At 38.5% G+C, this 19451-nt stretch overlaps 1 protein-coding gene across 1 annotated transcript in view; it reads left to right on the forward strand.

The window, feature by feature from the left end:
• PLPP1 (phospholipid phosphatase 1) overlaps positions 1-19451 on the forward strand; it is a 63124-nt gene that overhangs the window by 12299 nt on the left and 31374 nt on the right. Inside the window, exon 2 of the mRNA XM_059836784.1 lies at positions 16080-16231. Within this exon, the coding sequence (XP_059692767.1) occupies positions 16080-16231 (152 nt within the window). The remainder of the gene's footprint in view (positions 1-16079; positions 16232-19451) is intronic.

Consider the following 19451-nt stretch of genomic DNA (forward strand, 5'->3'; position numbering starts at 1 on the left):
GGACCATTCTCATATGGACTTCCTCCCTATTCTCCCAGCCCGGACCTCCCTTCCTTCCCTTCTTACAGGCATATGTCATGCTATGTCATCCAGTCAGGTGTGATCAAATAGTTCCTGAAGGCTACATATATTACTGTGAGTTACTGTAGATTGTCAGTGGAAACTGCACTGCAACTGGCTTGGACCTACAAAGTAAGAGTTGGAAACTCCTTGTGAACTCAGCATGACTCACTGTTATGTAACTGTACAAATGTGTGTTGCTGTTCTTATAGTTCTAGCCCAAAACTTAAAGGCTGTTCTGTCCCTGCAATCCCTGCTGAGTAATTCAAGCATCCTTCCCATCTTTGTCTCCCTCTTTACTGTGCTTTTTTTTTTTTTTTTCCTTATTCATGTATATGAAACTTGCTTACTTTTCTTTCATAGGCAAAGGCTTCAAATCTTTGGAGTCTCTTTTCCTGTTCAACTTTGTTACTGCATCTGTAGTTTTCAGGGTTATAAAACCATAGAATATTTTGAGTGGAGGCAATCTTAAAGATTATCTTGTTCCAATACACCTGCCATGGGCAGGAGCACCTTCCACTTGGCTAGGTAGCTCCAAGCTCCATCCAGCCTGGTTTGTGGGTTAGCTAGAGTCTCTTTGTGTGAGCATTGCAGAAGTCTGTCCTTTTGTAAGTCACACAGCACTGGAGTGACCAGGTTGTTTTCCCTTTATAATTAAAGGGGAGAGAACGGTCAGAGGACTGCTGTCTGTTTCTTGCTCCTACCTAGCAAAACCCCCAGAATCTGTTGGTCATTAGTTCTTGACAAGATAAACTGCACATTTTTTATCAGAGAATAGAGGAAATCGAATTCTAATGTGTTGCAGTCTGAATGATTGGTGACTTCAGGTAATAGTCTTTTTACAGCTGACGGTCATGCTTTATAGGATACGAGTAACAACGAAGTCGCTATGATCCCTTAAGGTACAAAGCTACCTGGTTCAGAAAAGCACCTTGACATTCCTGCTGGTACTGGCTAGGTGTAAGGGAAAAGGTGGTATGCTGAGCAGAGGATAAGGCATGAGAGCTGCTCTACAATCTACAGGATTGCCTTTTAGCCTGGTGATCTTGCATGAGATCTTGGTCACTCTTTGCTCCAGTTTGTAGAAGCTAATGTGACTGAACATTAAGTACATTCCTCAGAAGTTCAGCCTGCTTAAAGGTCATGGAAATGCTTGGCACCTCTGATGGCAATACTGGCCTGCTATGTACATTAGTGGTGGGGTTTTTTTCTGCTTACAATGAAAAGTTCAGGACTGTTTGCTTACATGTACTGTGTCTTGTCTTTGCTCCCTATAAAATGGGCAACAGTAAAAATGCTGCCACTATTTGGGGTAGGTTAATGATCAACGGAATACCACTTCACAAAATCTTCTAGTCCACTGTTGGAAAGCAGTGCATCATTTAGATTGCAGTAAGAATTTAACAGTAATGAAAAAAAATTGAAATGGGCAGTTAGTGTAAGATGTGTAACTAACTTTGGGGTTTTTTGTATTCTTTTAATGTAGACAATACAGATGAGTTTTGCAGTTACTTTGAAACTTCTCTTATTTGACCCCTTTTTTTGCCTTTTATTTTCCCCCTTCCCAGGTCAAAAGTTCATTATGTGTTCTTGATATTAGATTGTAGCAGCTTTTTGTGGAAGACAGTCTGTGAAGTAGTCCACTTACGCAAAACACAAGCTGCTGCTTAAGTTAATTATGAGCATGTGATATTTCCGTATGTGAAGATCTGGTGACCTGTTTGAGAAGATATGATTGTATCAAATAGGTAATGGGATTACCATTCCATCATCCTGCTTGGTATGCAACAGCAGAGGTAAAGACAGGAAGCCTGAACTCTACGTTATGTTAGTGGAATCTTGCCATGGCCTTGAGAGTAGCTGAAACTTGGCTCCAGCCATGAAGACATACAGCAATCCTTTGGTCAGAGTGAACTTTGAGTTCTTCAGTGTAGCCCCCTTCATGTTTGAAGGGCTACAATTCTGTTTCATCTGCTTCTGTCTGCCACTTGTACGTGGTCAAGCTTTAGCTCTTCTCTCCGCCATTGAAGTAGAAGGAAGGAGATGAGATCTACCTTTGAGATTTAGTTGATTCAATGGTATACCATCCTACATGATGAAAAACTTTGTGCTTGAAGTTGAATAAGCTTAATGCCTTTTGTATTTTGGTTCATTTTTTCTATATGGGATGGTAAGCATCAGTAATGTGGACAGTTTTAATGTTTCAGGTTATTTGTGAAAAACATTTCCCTCTGCTCCATAAGAGGATTTAAAATACTCCCAAACTGCTTCCTTGTGAAGAAGAGGATTTGAAAGCTGGGCTGCTACCTACCATGTACAGTTTCAATAGGCACTTCACAAGCCTTTACACTGCAACTCAGCAGCCCAAAGAAGGGACCTGGATTTATCACTCTGTTCCAACTTCACTCTTGATGTCTTCTTCTGATGAAGTACATAGCAATAAGTGTACTTAAAACACCTTTAAGCTACTTAGCTGATAGTCAACAGGTGTCACCAGAAATCAAAGGAATCACTCATCATGTTAACTTCTTTGGGATGTTTTTTGTTCTCAGTACAGCAGGTCATTTATATACCGAGTAGTCTTTTCTGCTTCAGTAATGGCACTCACCCTCCAATTTACATATGTAGTGTCTATTTGCAGAATTGCATATCTCATGGATGTTGTGGAAAATACAGTTATTCGCCCTTTTTTGCCACGTTTTAAAACAAAATTTACTTTTTGTTTTGTTTGGGGATTTAGCATTATGTAATTTACCCACTTTAATCTGTTGCTTACTCAGTGGATCAAAGGAAAGGAAGAAAGTGCGCATGGTGTTATTTGGTTAAAAGCTGGGATCTGGGAGGATCCCAGATGATTGGTGATCTGGGAGGTCCTTTCCAACCTTAGATTTTTATGAGGAAGTAAAATAAGAAGTTGGACTTCTGAGGTTACTGCTCTTGTAAATGTGTATAACATGGCAGGTGGCTCTTATCAGAAATAAGTTACACCTGAATATCAGAAGTCTTAATAGCTTCTTTTGCATGACTGTCAGTATAGTGCAAGTTAACTTGTAAGAGAGGGAGTTGGTAATATATCACAGTGTGTAAATTCGGAGAGCTATAATTTGTACCCAGGTCTCAGCTGCGATGTTAATAACTTGTATATTTTCATGTAGAAATCTTCCAAAGCATACAAAAGCTATGTAAATGCAATCTCAAGGTATAATCTCATTACCTGGAGATGCAATCCATTCAAAGTGTCCATTAGTGTCCCTGCAGTTCTTTTGTTCCCATTATGTGCATGAAAACTGCTTGCATGAAATTTTTAACTCCCTAACCATGACAAAACCTGTGTCTCTTCTTTGTCTCCTCTGTAAACACTGACCACATTATAGTGTATAGAACAAGGCTGGAAAATTAGATACAAGCTGAGGTTGTTGGGTAGTAGAAGAGGGAGGAGGGACAAAAGGCTGTCTGCCCTTAAGTGTTTAGTCATGTGAGGGGCAAAGGCTTTTTCTTTAATGTACTCTTGGTTCGGTATGGTTTTGTGGCAACTCACCTTATAGATGGAAGACTTTGAACTTTGTATTTTTTTTTAATGTCTGTACCTGATGGGTAACCTCAGAGTCTTTCTGAAGGAATGTTCTGAAAGAGAAGTGTCTATAAGCAGAATTTGGTAAGCGTGTGCATTGCATGATACTTAGCAAAGTTGAGTTATGCATGTTTGGTAGCTTCCTCCATGCATGATTAGAAATGATTTTTTTTTTTTTTGATTTAACCACATGTATTTCTTGTTTTTGTTTTTTGTTTTCCTTCCCCCAACAGCTGGCTTACCCCTTGGTGTTCTAAACTTGGCCAAAATAAAACCGTATCAGAGAGGCTTTTTCTGTAATGATGACAGCATCAAGTATCCGTTCCATGACAGTACCATCACATCCACTGTCCTCTACACAGTGGGGTTCACCCTGCCCATTTTCTCTGTAAGTAGCTAAGGTGATGGGAGTAAAGGAGCTTTGGTGATGGGAGTAAAATGTATGCCTTCCAAGAGCTAAGCACTGTAAATGAGTTAAAGACAAGTCTATATAGGCAAAATCCCATACATATATGTTATAGTCTTATGCATGTTAAAGGTGCTGTTGATACTGTTTGCACAGAAAATCTGGAACTAATCTCTAACTACTAGTGTTGCTAATTTCGTTTGCTTTAGGAACAGAAAAAAATGTATTTAGACTAGGCTTTTATCACTAGAGAGGAAAAATGTCTTCCAAAATTTTATGGAATTATTACATCTCATGTTCAGAATGGGTTAGTCTGCTAACTTAAAACACTTGTGATGTTAAAACTTGGCACTGTAATGCAGTGCACACCTATAACTGGTGTCTGTTGCTACCATGTACTTTCTACAAAAAACAGCCTAATTTTGACTCAGAAGCTTCTTCTAAGCTTGAAAGTAATGTGATTACTTGTTAAAGAAGAGTGGGATAAAATGGGATACAGAGACTGAAAATCTAATTGCTTGTAGAAAAGAGGCTCAGTGTTTTAAAGACCACGTGATTTTGACAAAGGACAATTTAATTCTTCAGTAGGTTTTTCTAACAATATTTTAAGCCTGCTCGTATCCCAGTTTTTAGTAAGGTTTGAGCTGATTTGGAGAATCAAAATTTAATAGTGCAGAATTGTCTTGAACCTGAAGCTGCATCTTGTTTGTCCCTGCAGTACTTGATCAAGCCATGTGAAAGATGATGATAACTTTTATTATCTGATTAATGCATAAGACAAATTCATCAGTAAGAAGTATATAAAGTGGTTTAAGGATGGAAGACAGTAATTTAAAACAAATGAGCTTGCAGAACTTCTACATTCATTACTCTGATTTTCCCATTAGTGCTTATTCATTAAAGCTTCCATTAGACCTATGAAATAAATAGAAGGTTGACACAACAAGTAATCACTAGTATAGCTTCACTTTTAAGGAAAGTTTGTCACTTTGACAAGTACATAGATGTTTAGCACACCTTTGGGAAAATCTATTTTCCAACAGGTTTCCTGTGTATCTTGGTTGATATAGGTACAGGTGAGCTAACAATTGCAGCTCTGTAACTGCACTAAACAACTCAACAACTGCACTGCAAGTGCAGCACTGTGACTTTTGGACTTCTAAAGAAATGTTTACAGTTACAGTTCAATAATCTGTTGAATTGTTTGTTTGTTTGTTTTTAATTATCATTCATTTTTAGATTTGAAGGTGTTGCTGTAGTATGAAAGTCAATGGAGGGTATGTTTTTTCCTGTCTCTAAAGCCGTAGAGAAACATCTGACTTAGAGCTAATTCACATGAAAGTCTACGTATTTAAAGAGTGGTATGGACTATTTTAATTTTAGATAACCTTTGTAGTGAAAGTTACAGCTTAAAATTAGATGTCAGTAATTCCAGTCTATCCTGATAGTTTTCTGCTATGATACCTTTATAGGAGTTACACAGTGGATTTTCATTGCTTGTCTTTATGCAGGAGGCTGGAGTTTATAATTAGAACAACCACTTCTAGCATCCATGTGGAGAGGTTTTAAAAGATAAAAAAAGTTGTAGAGCACTTACAGTTGTTACAATACAGTTTAACCAGGTCATTTGCTTTTCAGTCTGAATGTTTTCCAAACCTTAAAGCAGCTGCTTGGTGTAGTTAACATGTTAACCTGGCTCTCTTAATCTCAGTTTCAGATGTAGAAAGCTCTTGAGTCTTGTTCAAGAGGTGAAAAATTTTCTGTAGCTACTGAAAATTAAGGGCAAGAGTAAGCTGGAGAGCTAGGGAGTATGAGACATGGAATATTACAGTTCTGTGAATTGAAAGTGGGTTCCTCTTGAATGGTTTCTCTCTTCAAGATTGCCTTTATTCGAAATGGACAGGGAAAGTTGATCAGTCTGGGAAGCTGCACTCAGAATGGTTTTTGTTTAGGTCTGGCTCACTGGAGGTTTGAGAATTTTTCCAGTGTGGTTTAAGCTTTTGGAAGTGGTGTGTTCCAGATTAAATACCCTCAACAGGAACACAGCTCACTCATGAAAGACTTTTGGGCAATAACTCTGATTATCCCACATCTAGTGAAAATTGTTGTCCTGACATGAGACTTTACTGAAAGAGACAGAATCCTTAATGAAAGAATTGATGACACAAATTTCATCTAGAGTTGATAAATTACACTTTTGTACAGGCTTTTCTTCTCTAATCAGACTACATCAAACATGATACTCATTCCTAAGTGGTAGGGCTCTTTTTAGGCATATGGCCCTTGTTGCATCAGAATGTAATAAGAAATGACCTGAACATATTGCTGTATAATAATTATTATAATATTAAAAGGTTTTGTTGGGGTAGGCCTGTAATATAAAAGGCCTGGAATATAAAATAACTTCAGAGAGGAAAAAAAAACAACCCCAAAAAACCCAGAACTTACATAGGTATTTTATTAAGTCTCTTGTACATAAAAGAAACTAGGTTGCATGAACATGAATTTGTTTTTATGACATTTTATGAAGATTTACAAGATGTGCTAGAAACTCAGGAATCTTAAAAAATAAAAAAATACTGTTAGGAATCCTAATTCTGTTTGTAACCTGAATCTTGCCATTGTCACCTTTTACCAGGAAATAAAATGTCTGAGAAATTCATGTTTATTCTTTTCCAGGTGCCACTTCTTAATATAATGCTTCTCAATTTTCCAAATTATTCTTTGTCTGGATAGGAACCACAATTTTTGTATTAGAATGTTTTGAGATACAGGGTCAAACAAGTCTTGGTAGTGGTCTTTAAGACTGAATCTCTCTAGATGGCTTAGGCCAGTGTTAAGAGCAGCACGCATTCATTATATCTGACATTTAAGGAACCCCAGAAAATCCTTCTGATACTTCTATCTTACCAAGTCTTTTAGATGTATTTAGATAGTAATTCTGTGTAATTTCAAAGCCATGACTAGGCATTGTCCATGGCTTGCAGCTCTAGGAAGATTTGGAAATGTACTTGGTCTGGCATTTTTGGTCTTCAGTTGTCTGCATGAGACCAACTTTTTCAAGTATAAATGACAAATTCATGTCAATACGTTTTCTCTTTCAGTGAGGTTCCAACCATGTCTATTTGTAGGTGTCCTGTTCAGTTTGGCTTTTCTGGTAACTTCACATCCAAACTGATTTTTTTTTTTCCTCCAGTCATCTTGTTTCTTCAGACTGCTGCCTTTAGTGACATTCATACACCTTGCCTTAGCTCCAGGGGTAGGTGATATGGGGGGAGGGAGAAGCACAGAGCAAGGAAAACCTCTCTGAAAAGAACATCCTTCACCAGAGCAACAGAGCAACCTGAGAGGTTTTGAGTTTTGTCTGTTCCCTGTTCTAGGATTTCTGTGGTTCCCTGCCAAGACTTTGCTTGGCAGTTCTGTCCCAGAGCTGAAGGCTCACAAGCCACTGGTGGGTTTCTATTACATGATGGACTGATGTAGAGAGAATTCAGAACTTCTAACTCAGCTAAGGGCCTGCACTGAATTTATGGGAGACAGTAGTTCTCCACAGCTTGTTACTACCAAAACAGGTAATGCAAATACTGATGTTCCTTACAGGGAAGTGTTCATTAGTGAACAGAGTTTTGGTGAAGTCACTTCTCTGGGATAAGCACTGCTCTTTGGACCTTCTTTGAGAGAAGGGAACATGATGGGGCCTGTACGACTTAATTTCTCCACCTTGAAGCTAGTCCTAAATATATTTGGGTAGCTAGGTTGCATTGATTTCTAAGTAGTTTAAATAACAACAAAAAAAGCTGAATCAAAACATTTCTAGGTTTGGTGTGGCAAAATGTCCTCTGTATCATGGTGACTTCCCAGAAGGGACCTAGGTAGCTCCTGCGCCAGCTTTAACATATTAAGCATTAGGTTTAATGTTTTTGGGAATGTCTGCTTATTGCGTGTGTAACAATGTTTTGAGTGAAACTTTGCCTCCTATAGATTAGCACAATCATACATTGAAGGCAATTTACTGATTTCTTTTATGGCAAATAAACTGATCTTTAATGCTGTTTATGAAAGGGATGCATTTTGAAGGGAAACTTTTTTTGACAGCAGCTATTAGGTTGACCAGTATAAGCACTTACTGAGCTAATTTTGTATGTCTTCATGGACAAATGTAGTTACTGCTGTGATGGAGATTAATAAATCAGGGGATTAATGAAACCTCTTGAAGACTGTTGATTGGTAGATGTGCTTTTCACTTTTTCAGCAGTGTCAAAGCTTTATGACCCACTCTTGTTTTTCAACTAATTGAAATTAAAACTGTTGTTTGACACTAGAGTGAACTTCAACTTGACTCATGAGTTTCAGGTTACTTGTAAGAGGTTTTATTATGCTCTGAGCAAGACTGCCTCTTACCTAGTAAACATTTTGAAAAAGTGCTCATGTTTTATCTTAATTGTGTTTTTTGGTGTATTTATGGCATTGGAAACTTTTTTGGGCAGTGCTGTTGAATTTCATAATCTGTCATGAGTTTTACTTGATACTAAGTGTTCATCTTGAACTACTACAGATCAGTATTATCTCTGAACCCAACCTTATTCTGAAGAATAAACTGCTAATTTTTGGTTCTCTTTTTAAAGCCAACATAGTAATAATGATCCATGGTTTTACTCTGTAAATGTTTAATGTCAGGTTAATGGTCAGCTTTATTGAGTTGTTGAATTGATGAGTAATTCCTGGTGGAGATGAGTGCTGTGGGGCCAGATGTTGAAAAGGAGCAGCATCCAGCTTTTGGCTTCACTTTTTGATGTGTCCAAGGTGTGGGTGTTCTGGTGGGCTTGAAATCAGGTGAGGAAAGGTCTGAGGAGCACCATTTGCCTGTTACTTGTACAATCACTCTTACTAAGTGCAGTTGTATTTTAAGTAAATAAACTGCAGCAACTTGTTTGTTAGCCCTGTGGACTTGGTACTGTACTTTCCTCAGCCCTTCAGGTACATTTCTTAGTACAGTGATGGAGAATGCACATAGTGTCTGAGTAAGACAGTTGGCGTTTTGACAGTGGGAGGAACTCCAGACAAGGGCTTTTAAAGTGCTGAGTAAAGCTTGGTCACAGCTATGAAAATGCCAAGCAGTCACATCGGTGTAAAGGGAGTTTTAAAGTATTATTTAGTAGAGTATACAAAGGGTGAAATGGAATGGGGAGAAATGTAGGTAGAGGGAATTGCGACTTACACAATCTTGTAATTTAAGGAAAAAACCCAAATCCAAACAGTCTATGGCATAGACCTTTTTTTCTCTCAAGTCTGACACACTAACATTGTACTGTTGATATTTAGGACTGAGACCAGAGACTGGAGGGGATGTCAGAAAAGGGAAGCAACTCCACTAGGAACCAGAGACAAGCAATAGGGAAAGTAAGGCAGAGAGTGTTCCTTGTTGTGCTGCCTCCTCTGTTTCTCTTCATCTGGCTCACAATATTGTACCTCTTTCTCTTCTGCCTTGTGCAGTGAAATGCTCATGAAAAGAGATGGATTTTTACCCCCCTTTTCAGGAGAAAGTTCATTTTTTTTTGGCATTCAGCTTAGTGATCTGTGGTATGATAGTTCATTTCCTGGTAGGTGCTCTCCTGAGCTCTAAAACTCCTATGAGAAATGGAAGTAGCCCTGTTCTTATACTGAGTAGAAGCCAAAGGCTTAATTTAATCTGCAAAGAGATTTTGAGACCTTACCCAACCTTCACAGAATGTGAGCAGTAATATCAGCTCAAAAGTTTTAACTAAAATTAGTGTTTTTTCAGGCAATATTTCTAATGTTGTAATGAATACTGTGGATGTTTTTGCTGATGGAATTAGTAATGAAATGGCTACAGCATATTTGGGGAAAATGTTAATTTCTGCTTTGTATCTGAACTTTTGGTGTAAGGATACTTGAACCTTGAAATATTACTTAAGCTTTTTAAAAAATAAGTCTAGGTATCACTTTGAGTTTAAAGCTACAGCAATGAAGCTGGCAGTAGATAACAGCACAAAAGTGGTGGCAGGTTTTTTCAGATGCTGGGACAGAAGACAACAAAATCTTTTAAACTCTTAAAGAACTTTGGAGAAAGGTCATTACTACCTAACACCTAAGCACAGATGTTGAAAGCTACTTTGTCAGTAACATACTCACTGTTTCCTGGTGTCAGTCACATCTGTTCCTATCCTAATCCCTGTGATAAATGAGGAAGATGGGGAACTCAGGCTAAAGCTTTTTTTTTTTTTTTGAAAATCGCATTATTTATATGTGTATATTCAAATGTGTACTTCAACCAAATATTAAGAAAATAAATAGTTATGAGATGGGAGCAAGAATCCTGAAAAGAACAAATAATTCACTTAACAGTGGGACGTAAGCAGTAGGAGTAAGTGCTCCTTGTCCTTTGCCAGGAAGGAAGATGTCAAGTAGAGCTGTCTGGGAGTCTGCCCTGTTCAGTGTAGTCATAAATGCCCTGGAGGAGAGAGCATGTGCAGTGAGGCAGCACAGTAGGAAACTCAGAGCAATAAATACAAAAGATGGCAGTAACATAGCTGGTGAACTACAGCGTGGATAAGTGCCGAGTGATATCCTTCCTGAGGAGAGTGGGAAGGATGACTCGGGGAGATGTACAATCTGATGTTCTCTCTCTTCAGGGTGGTAATGTGTCCAGCTCTAGTGGAGAGAACAATCTCCTGCCCCGTGAAGAAACCTAACCAAGATTAGAAATTTGGACAGAAATAGACCTGTGTTATACAGTATATTTATGGGAAAAAACCTAACATAATCAGTCAGAAATTACTCCATCTTATGAGGAAATCTAATCCATTATACTGTATGAGTCACACTTTTGGACAAGGGTATAGTAATTGTTTAAAATATGTAGTCTTATCAGTTGAGCTACTTGTGTTTGTATTCCATGTATTCTGACTGAAACATTTCAGAGCCTGCATTTCTCCCTATACCTACACAATTACCGATTGTGTTTGTAATTCCTTAATTCTTGATTGCTTGTTGGATCAGTATTGCTCTTTTTTCTATTATCTGCTGTGTATGCATTTGGCTGATTTACTGCCCTTCGGCTCTGTTAAACTGTGCAAAACAAAACTCTCGGTTTTGAGATAATGAGGGATGTATCCTAGCAGTCCTTCTCTGTCTGCACTTAAGACAGATGAGTTAAAACCAAATGGATAAATGCATTTACCAATTCTGACTCAATACTGTTTCAGAGGAAATTTCTTGTCAAATGAGTTAAAAGAGTTAATGCCTTTGAAAAGATTTGTCTAATGGTCACACTATTATACTGATGTACTGCAACCACAAGTACATTATTTTCCCCCTCCTAGTTTGAACTGACAAGCTCGAAGTCAACAGAGTTGTTTAACCTCCAAATGCATGACTCTGAACTCATTACTGCGCAAATCTCAATATGTTCTCTTGCCTCAGTCTTTAAGGGTTGTTTTGCAGGCAGAACTGGATGGCCTTGATTTTCCACTGTATCAAAGAATTGCCAGCTCTGTCAGCAGTACATCTGCTAGTTATTCATTAAGAATGCATATGCACTGCATTACACCAGCTTGTTTGCTTTATCCTTGAGATTACCCTACAGGTAGCCTCTTCCCAACTGTATAATTCCTCTTCACATATGTGTTATCCTTTTCCCTTCAGGCAATTTCTTCACGGTATTAAAACTAGCTTAGAAGATGAAGTGTGTATCAGGGAAGCTTTTTGGAATTGTCATATGAGAAGTATTCAGTAGAGAACCTTTACTGCTCCTCTGCTGTCTCCACTTCTTACATAAAAGGAGTACTTAAACTCCCCAATTTCTTCTGCTTTCAGGGAAAATTGAGCAAAATAGGTCCTACAATATCCCACAAATACCCTTTTTTAACTGAATGTGGCAGTGTGACTGTGGCAGATGAGTAGGATTTCTTCTCACAGTGATCTGCTGTTGAATCTTTGCTACTTTTTTTGAGAAACTGCTTTAGATATTTGTGTGAATAAATCTGCTGTCAAAGTACAGCGCTTCCTATACTACAGTAAACATTTTTTCCTCAGTTGTATCTGTGAAATTAAAGACATTGACACTAGTGATGGATAGTACCATCATAAAGACAAGTATCATTTGGTATCTTCAGTCAAATCCTGTCCACCTGTACCAGGAGCTTCCATGCTTAGGAAATTGCCACTGTGATGCAAAAACTTATCCCTGTCTTCTGAAATTATGGTATCTGTCAGGGTGAAAAAGTCACATGTTTATTCCAGCTGTTGGCAAACTCCACTGTTTTACTTGATATGGTAAGAAGCTTTGCCTCTTTATCACTTAATAACAGTTCCTCTGCTTGCTTGTTCTGCTTGCAGTATTGAAAAAGCTAAACTATGTTTTTTCGTCCCTTTATTTTCTTAAAGGGAAACTTCCATTGCAGAAAATACATAAGCTATATATTTGAAATAATTTTGATTTGATTTTAGAAATGAAAACACCTTGAAAACTCACAAAAGCAGAATTTGCTGATTTATTTAAAACAGAACAGAACCCTCGGTATTGTGAGAAGGTTCTATTACTGGCTTCATAAGCTGAAAACACTTGATGCCTCTCTGGTTTGACTTCTGCTTTTCTGCTCTCTCCCATCGGTTACTAATAGTGAAGTCAATCAATGCATGTTAAATGGAAATAAATTAAACCTGTTCCATGGAGCATGTTCTGAGGGATTAGGTATTGACATTGGAGAATACTTCAACCAAAAAGATATCAAAATCTCCCCTTCTCAGGCTAATACTGCCATGAATTGAGCCAGAGGTAAATTACAGATGTTGAAATTCTATGATTTCAGTTTACCAGTGTTGAGTTAATCTGATCAGTTATACTGTAATCTGTTTTTTAGAAATTAAAACTTTTCTCTCAAGCTTTCATGGAGCATGTATCCTTTCAACACTGAAAGGGGCTGAGAACGGCAATAAGATAAATGACTGGTGGAATTACTTCTTGAATCTCTTGTGCAGTTGGGGGAAACTGAAGAAAGACTTATGTTTACTATATTTCTCAGTGCCTAGCTCTTCCAATTAATGGTTGCTTAATGGCTGTCGCATAGATACCCAGAACTTTTAAGACTCAAAGTAAAGGAGGTGGAAAGAAATTATGAAAGAGAAGACAATTTTATTTTAGCTGTTCATTCTTGCTTATGGAACAAAAACAAACTTGGAGTGGTTTGGTATTTTGTTTCCGTGATCTGGTTAGAGGAAGGTGCAATTATGGGCTAATTACATCATAATCTCAGTATTGCTGGAGAATGAGCACGCACATTTCAAACAGCTTCACTCAGCAGGGAAGAGCAGATCCTCACTGCACAGGGGACTTCATTCCTGTGATCCACACACTTTTTTTATTTCTGATTTAGGAGATGGAAATTACATTTAAAAAAGCTCCCTCCGAATAACTCCATCATCCTGAAAATTTCCAATCTCTCACCTTGAGAAACTGAAACATCCAGGTTTGGGTTAGAGGACATGAGGAGTAAGGTGCCATGACACCATTATTCACAGAGCAGGTCTTTAAAATGGGTTATGCAGAGCTAGTGATTGAATGTCAGTGACATTATCTAACTATAACCACAGGTGTTTGTGGCAGTGTGCTGAAGCTGTGATAAGGTTTTTTTGGGCTGAACTTAATTTTGTGAACAACTGCTTTACCATGATAATCAAAACTACCAACTCTGAAGAAGTAACCATGTAAATAATCAAGAAATGCTTATATATATGCCTAATTCTCAAGATTTGGAGGTCCAAACAATACATTTTTCTCAAATACACAGTCTGGAATGTTGGTATTAGTATGTGTGCAGGGCAAATGATGAAATTTTCATTCCATACGTATTTTGTAGAATAAATGGTGTTGGAAACACCACAGCATTATGTTGACAAGTCATCTTCCCTCACCATGGCTGCATGTGCTTCTGCCTCAACCCTGACCCAAGTCAGCTAAATACTAAACAATTGATGGTGTAGCATGACTTCTGTCGCAATACCAACACAAGAGGAGGGAAAAAATCCGCAGTGTTTTTCAAAACCCTGATATTCTTCCTGTTAAGAGAAAGGAAGAGGAGTTTTTTCCTAGTAGGAAAGGCTATGTTTTTGCACTGTACAGCAGAATCCAGCTTCCTAGGCTTTGTGCTGGCTGGTATCTGAATGGTGCAGTGTTTTGGTGAGGCTCTGGCTTGGCTCTTGGCCCATCCTGCTGTCTTCCTGCTTTGTTGGTGTGCTTGGATGGCTTCCAGAGCTGTGTCAGTTGTAGTCCCACTGGCATGGAATTGGAAACAAACCCTCTTGACAGTGACAGGGGTCTTTTTTTACCACTTTTGGAGGGGAGGTTTTGCATGCTATTGGTTTCATGACAGCAGCAGTACAGAGGGTACCTGGTTCTTTGCAGCAGGCTTAGCTGGAATGCATGGGCCCACATGATAGGCCCACATGATAGACCCATCCATATAACTGCCTGATCAAGGAATAAGGTTGTGTCATTCACCAAAGTTCCACTTCAGGGAACTCTTTTCACCTTTTGAGCCATTAGTTTGTTAGTTGTTCTTTTGTTTTCAAACTGAAGTATTCTTTTGAGCACTTAAAGGTGTGCAGAACAAAACTGATAGTAAATTGTTTATAAAATCCCAGTTATATATCTTGTGATGGTCCCAGGAATCAGGCTTAGTTTGGTGGACTTAATGGGTGAAGGAAGAGGATTGGAAGGGATCCTAAGTCTCTTCCCTAACAGTTTTCTTGATGCTTGGTATCTTCTTTTGTTCACATTTTCTCCTGCTCTTTACATCTTTAGTTTTATTTACACATACTTATTATGGGGCTAGCTGTGTATCTGGAAAAGAAGGGGTAGCTTATGTCTTGGCACAGAGGTCTTGAGGAGAGAACTGAGACTACAACAACATTTATTTCTGCTGGGAAGGAAGGATGGAGACTGTTTTTTTATCTTTCTCATCCCTTAACGTTGGATGGGAGTGTCTCTTCCAGATAACTTTTGCTATGTAACTTCAAAGTGGTATGCATTTTATGTGCAACACAGCTGAATTTTGAGCATAAAGTCAAGGGCTTTTGTGCTACTGGGCTTTACATGCCCAAGCTAAATAAGATTTTTTTGTTTGTTTTTAAACATTCTTTGTGGTCCTCCACTGCTTGTTTTCCATACAGACATTTCTTTCAGAGAGTATTCATCCCTGTACACAAACAGATTGTGCAGATGGTGTATGTGTGTTAAGGATGGAGGAACAGGATTTAGAAATGGGATTCTGTCACTTTATGGTAATTTGCATCCTATTTTGAATATTTTGAAAAAAAGAATTTTGCTGTTCAGATAATTTTGGTTTGTGTTGTGGGTACCTTGACGGCAATAGCATGCAGCATTGTGCAGCTTAGTATTGTGTCCTGTAGCTATTAGATTAAGCTGAAGGCATCCTCTTTGGTGGAAGAGGTGGGAATAAAATCTCCATGCCTTGAGGCTGTAGGTCATTCTAGGAAGATAATCCAGTGTGTGAGGAAGTGAGGGAATCGTGTGCATGTGTGATTTCCTTTTCTCCATATTCCCTCTGCATTTGCACTCCTTTGAAAGCAACTCTTTTTCTGCTTTCATGAAATGCAATTTATGCTCTTCTGACTTGTAAAGCTGTCCAGAGAAGGTGTACAGGGGCAACTGTTGCTAACCGGGATATAAAGAAAAATTTTATAATTGTGCCAGTAGCAGCAGTTTGAGCACCTCAGTGGTTGTCACTGAACTGTTTACACAGTCATGATTTTGGCATTCTTCCACACTTGAAGTGCCACAAACATGAAGATGAGAGGAATCCTGCCTTGATTTCCTTCATTCAGCAATCCTTCCTGGAAGCTACAAAGTCAAGGCAGTAGTCATTGGCCAAGGGAAGTGCATAACCTTCTAACTTCCTGCATGCCCATTCCTCTTTATGCACTTCTCTTTGGAAATGTGGGGCTATGATCATCGCCAGTTTGTTTTGGTTTTGTAATGTATTTTGTATTCCTTTTTGCCAGCTGGCTTGCCTTTTGCAATTCTCAGTTCACGACGTACCCCCTTCCAGAGAGGCGTTTTCTGTAGTGATGAATCCATCCGGTATCCATACAAAGAGGACACCATTTCTTATAAATTGTTAGCAGGAATAATTATTCCTTTCAGTGTAATTGTTGTAAGTTAAACTTTTCTTCATTGCTTTTTATTTCAGTGGGGGTGGGGAAGAGGGAGGAGGGGTAATCTGTTAATACAGGTTTACAAAACTATTCTGTAAGATTTCTCAACCTTAAAATTATGTCCTTAGGCCAGGTGCTAAAGCAGTAGAAATGGTGGCAAGAATAACTAAAAGGTTTTCTTTAACTGAAGTCAAACAGCTAGAATTATAGAAGAGAAAAATAGTACCTTAGTACCTTAGAACTATGGTGGTTTAATTCTATAATCTGAGAGTTAAAAACATCTTACCGTATTTGTTGAAAATAACACTAATGTGTTGCGACTGTCACAATTCTTTTATTTCAGGACTTGCTAGTTTCAGAGTGTCATTGTGCATTACCTATTAAGTCGGTATTTTTTATCTGCCAAAAATCTTTGGGAATACTTCTGTGTGTGGAAGTGTAACAACAGATACTAGACTATTTAAAAGATTATGGCTTCCAGTCAGATATTACCAAATGCACAAATAGAATAAGAAGAATAAGTTTTCCCCTGGATTTTTTCCTGAAGATCAGGATAAAACTCTGGGCCTGTCTGCATTTAAATTACTGCAGGGGCTCCCTTAAATTGCTGCAGGTGTACTGCACCTAACCTGGCTGAAAACAGGGTACTTTTCTTCTTTCCTCCTCTTCACACCAGATCAATGAGCTGGACAGATAGTCTCTGTGACTACAAATCAAATTTTTGGATTTCTCTCTGACTGCAGCTCCTAGGTCAGCTGAACTGTCTCAAGCATATAGGGGTTCTCTATCCCCAATATTTAATTATATGCTGTCAGCTGAGCTAACCTAATATCTTACTATGTGTGGACAAAAGTTGAGGTCCCTGTCTGTTGCCACCTCTTGTGGCTTGTCTGAGCCAAGATCAACTGGTGAAATTCCTTAGCCTGGCAGAAAACAGCAGCTTTCCTTGACTACATGGAGTGCAAATGGCTCTTGGAAGAATACCAGTGCTGAGGCAAAAAATAGCTGGGAAGTGTCCTCATGAGCAGAGGGGGCAATTGGACCTCTTCAGTTCCTATTTCATGTCCTGAGTCTGGTGGGACTGCACTGCAGTTCCTACAATGGCCCTGCCAGAGGGGCCTCAAGATCCCTGTCCACACGTGCTAAAAAGATTCAGTCTCCACTGATGGTTCTGTTGAGTGGCATTCAAACTCATCAGAGCCACACTTTGAACAGAGCTAAAACTTCCTTATGCCAAATAAGATTTTTAGGCGTATAAATATTTATCCAAGTATATTTAGGAGCCAAAAATGAAAAGGCACAGCTAAAGGTGTTCCTCAGTATTGACCAGCTGTTTCTCTGGGCTAGTGGGTTTCAGTCAGGAGGGATATTATGATAATCTAACTCTGCCTTACATATGGACTGCAAGGATTTTTATCAAAGTTTCAGGTCAACTTTCAGCTCATATTTGGGTGAAAGTTGCTTTTGGGTGGAGTTTTTTGGTTTTTGCAAGTGTAAAAATATGTTCCGAAAATTGAAGCTGTGACTTGCCTGGTTTCCCTCTTCTTGGAAAAGTTGCTTCAAAAACTTACAGAAATGCTTCTGAAGCAGATGAAATTTTGGGTGGAGGGAGGGTTTGTGTGTTTTGTTAACTGGCAAGTGGTTTATGCGGAAGATCCTGCCTTTAAGATAAGACTTTTTTTTTCACCCCGTTACTGCCTTTGGGTAGTCAATATTACTTGAGGGCATCAGTGCTTGGTCACAAGCCCATGTAGCTTATTTCATTTCTAGAGCAACTAAAACAGCTGAGTGAGGAAGAACAGAATAGAGCATGAGAAGATTGATGTATTGCCCTCAGCACTTGGCTACCAGCCATTTGCAGCTCAGGGACTTCCTGAGTCAGAAAAGGCTCCACTACATATAGTTTTTTGATGGATGTATTCCCTTTGAATTAATCCAATCTCCATTTGAGCCCATGTGAATATTTAGCTAACTACGTTTCTTTTGCAACATCAGGGAATATCTTTTAGTTGTGAAATCAAGCTTTTCTGTCAAGATTGCTTCATAGTGAGATGGTAAAAGCAAATACTGGTGTCCTTTACTCAATGCTTAGATTATTGAAGATGAATATTCTTTGATGTCTGTCCAGTGTAGTAGTTGCACTGACATAAACTAATTTTTTGGTACCTGAGATAAGTGACCTTCTTGCAGGTTTTGCAGCAATGTTATTTGAAAGGGATTCATTATTTACCTGTCATGGCTATTTGTGCTCAGTCATCTTACTCAAAAGGTTACTTTCTAGATTAGGTGTCTATGTACTTTACTGAAAACTTTCTCAGCTTTAGTTATGTTCTGGTACTTCTCCTTCAGCCCATGTTTGGGTGTGGTGGAGGGTGTAAAGCTTCATTGTCACCCATCTGGCAGTATTGTCTGTTTGCCTTCATATGCAAAGCCTCTGACAAGCTGTCACTCCATGTGCCTGGGTAGCAGTGCCTAAATAATGGCTTCATTCACCCCAGCTCTGCTTTGTTGGGGTCCAGGACCCAGCATCTCAAGTGACAGAGAGAGCCATAATTTTAATTTTTACATGATTTTTCAAGGTAACTTTACATACATACATAGATCCAGTCCTCCATGTATCTGATCATCTGTGTTAATTGGTCCTTTCTGTACAGAATGGGACCAACTAGTTCAATATCCAAATTATCTAGAGTGAAATTCTGTATCTGGCATAAGGAAAAACTTACTTTCTGCATAAAATGAATCTGCAAGAAAACAAAATTAGGTCTGCTTTCTTGCCAGTACTTGATACATATATCTTGGACATGCAGGATGAAAAATCCTATGAAAGACCTCAGTAAGACCTGTCTTTCCCTACCCTCGTTAGTTTTCTTTTCTCCCCAAAGGATTTAATTTCCATGAGCAATAGGAAATTTCTTGGTTGTAACATCTGGCCTTTCCAATCTGGATATTAGGTCTCAACCCTTCAGAACAGTTTCTGGTTTTATGAAAAACCCAACAAGCTTTGAAAAATTTTGCTCAGTAGAAGTTAGTTGAAGAAGACTCAATGTAAAATGGAGTTATGCAGGAGAAAATGTTTCTAATTAGGGCCATACCAAGTAATATGGTTGAATGTTACTCCAAGAAGGCTTTGTTTTAATAAGTATTCTGCAAATGATATGATTAAGTTCAACATGAGGTAGGATAAAGTAAAAAGGTGTTTCTCTTCTGTGTGAAAAT

This window comes from Haemorhous mexicanus, chromosome Z, assembly GCF_027477595.1.
Source record: "Haemorhous mexicanus isolate bHaeMex1 chromosome Z, bHaeMex1.pri, whole genome shotgun sequence".
Taxonomy (NCBI): Eukaryota; Metazoa; Chordata; class Aves; order Passeriformes; family Fringillidae; genus Haemorhous; species Haemorhous mexicanus.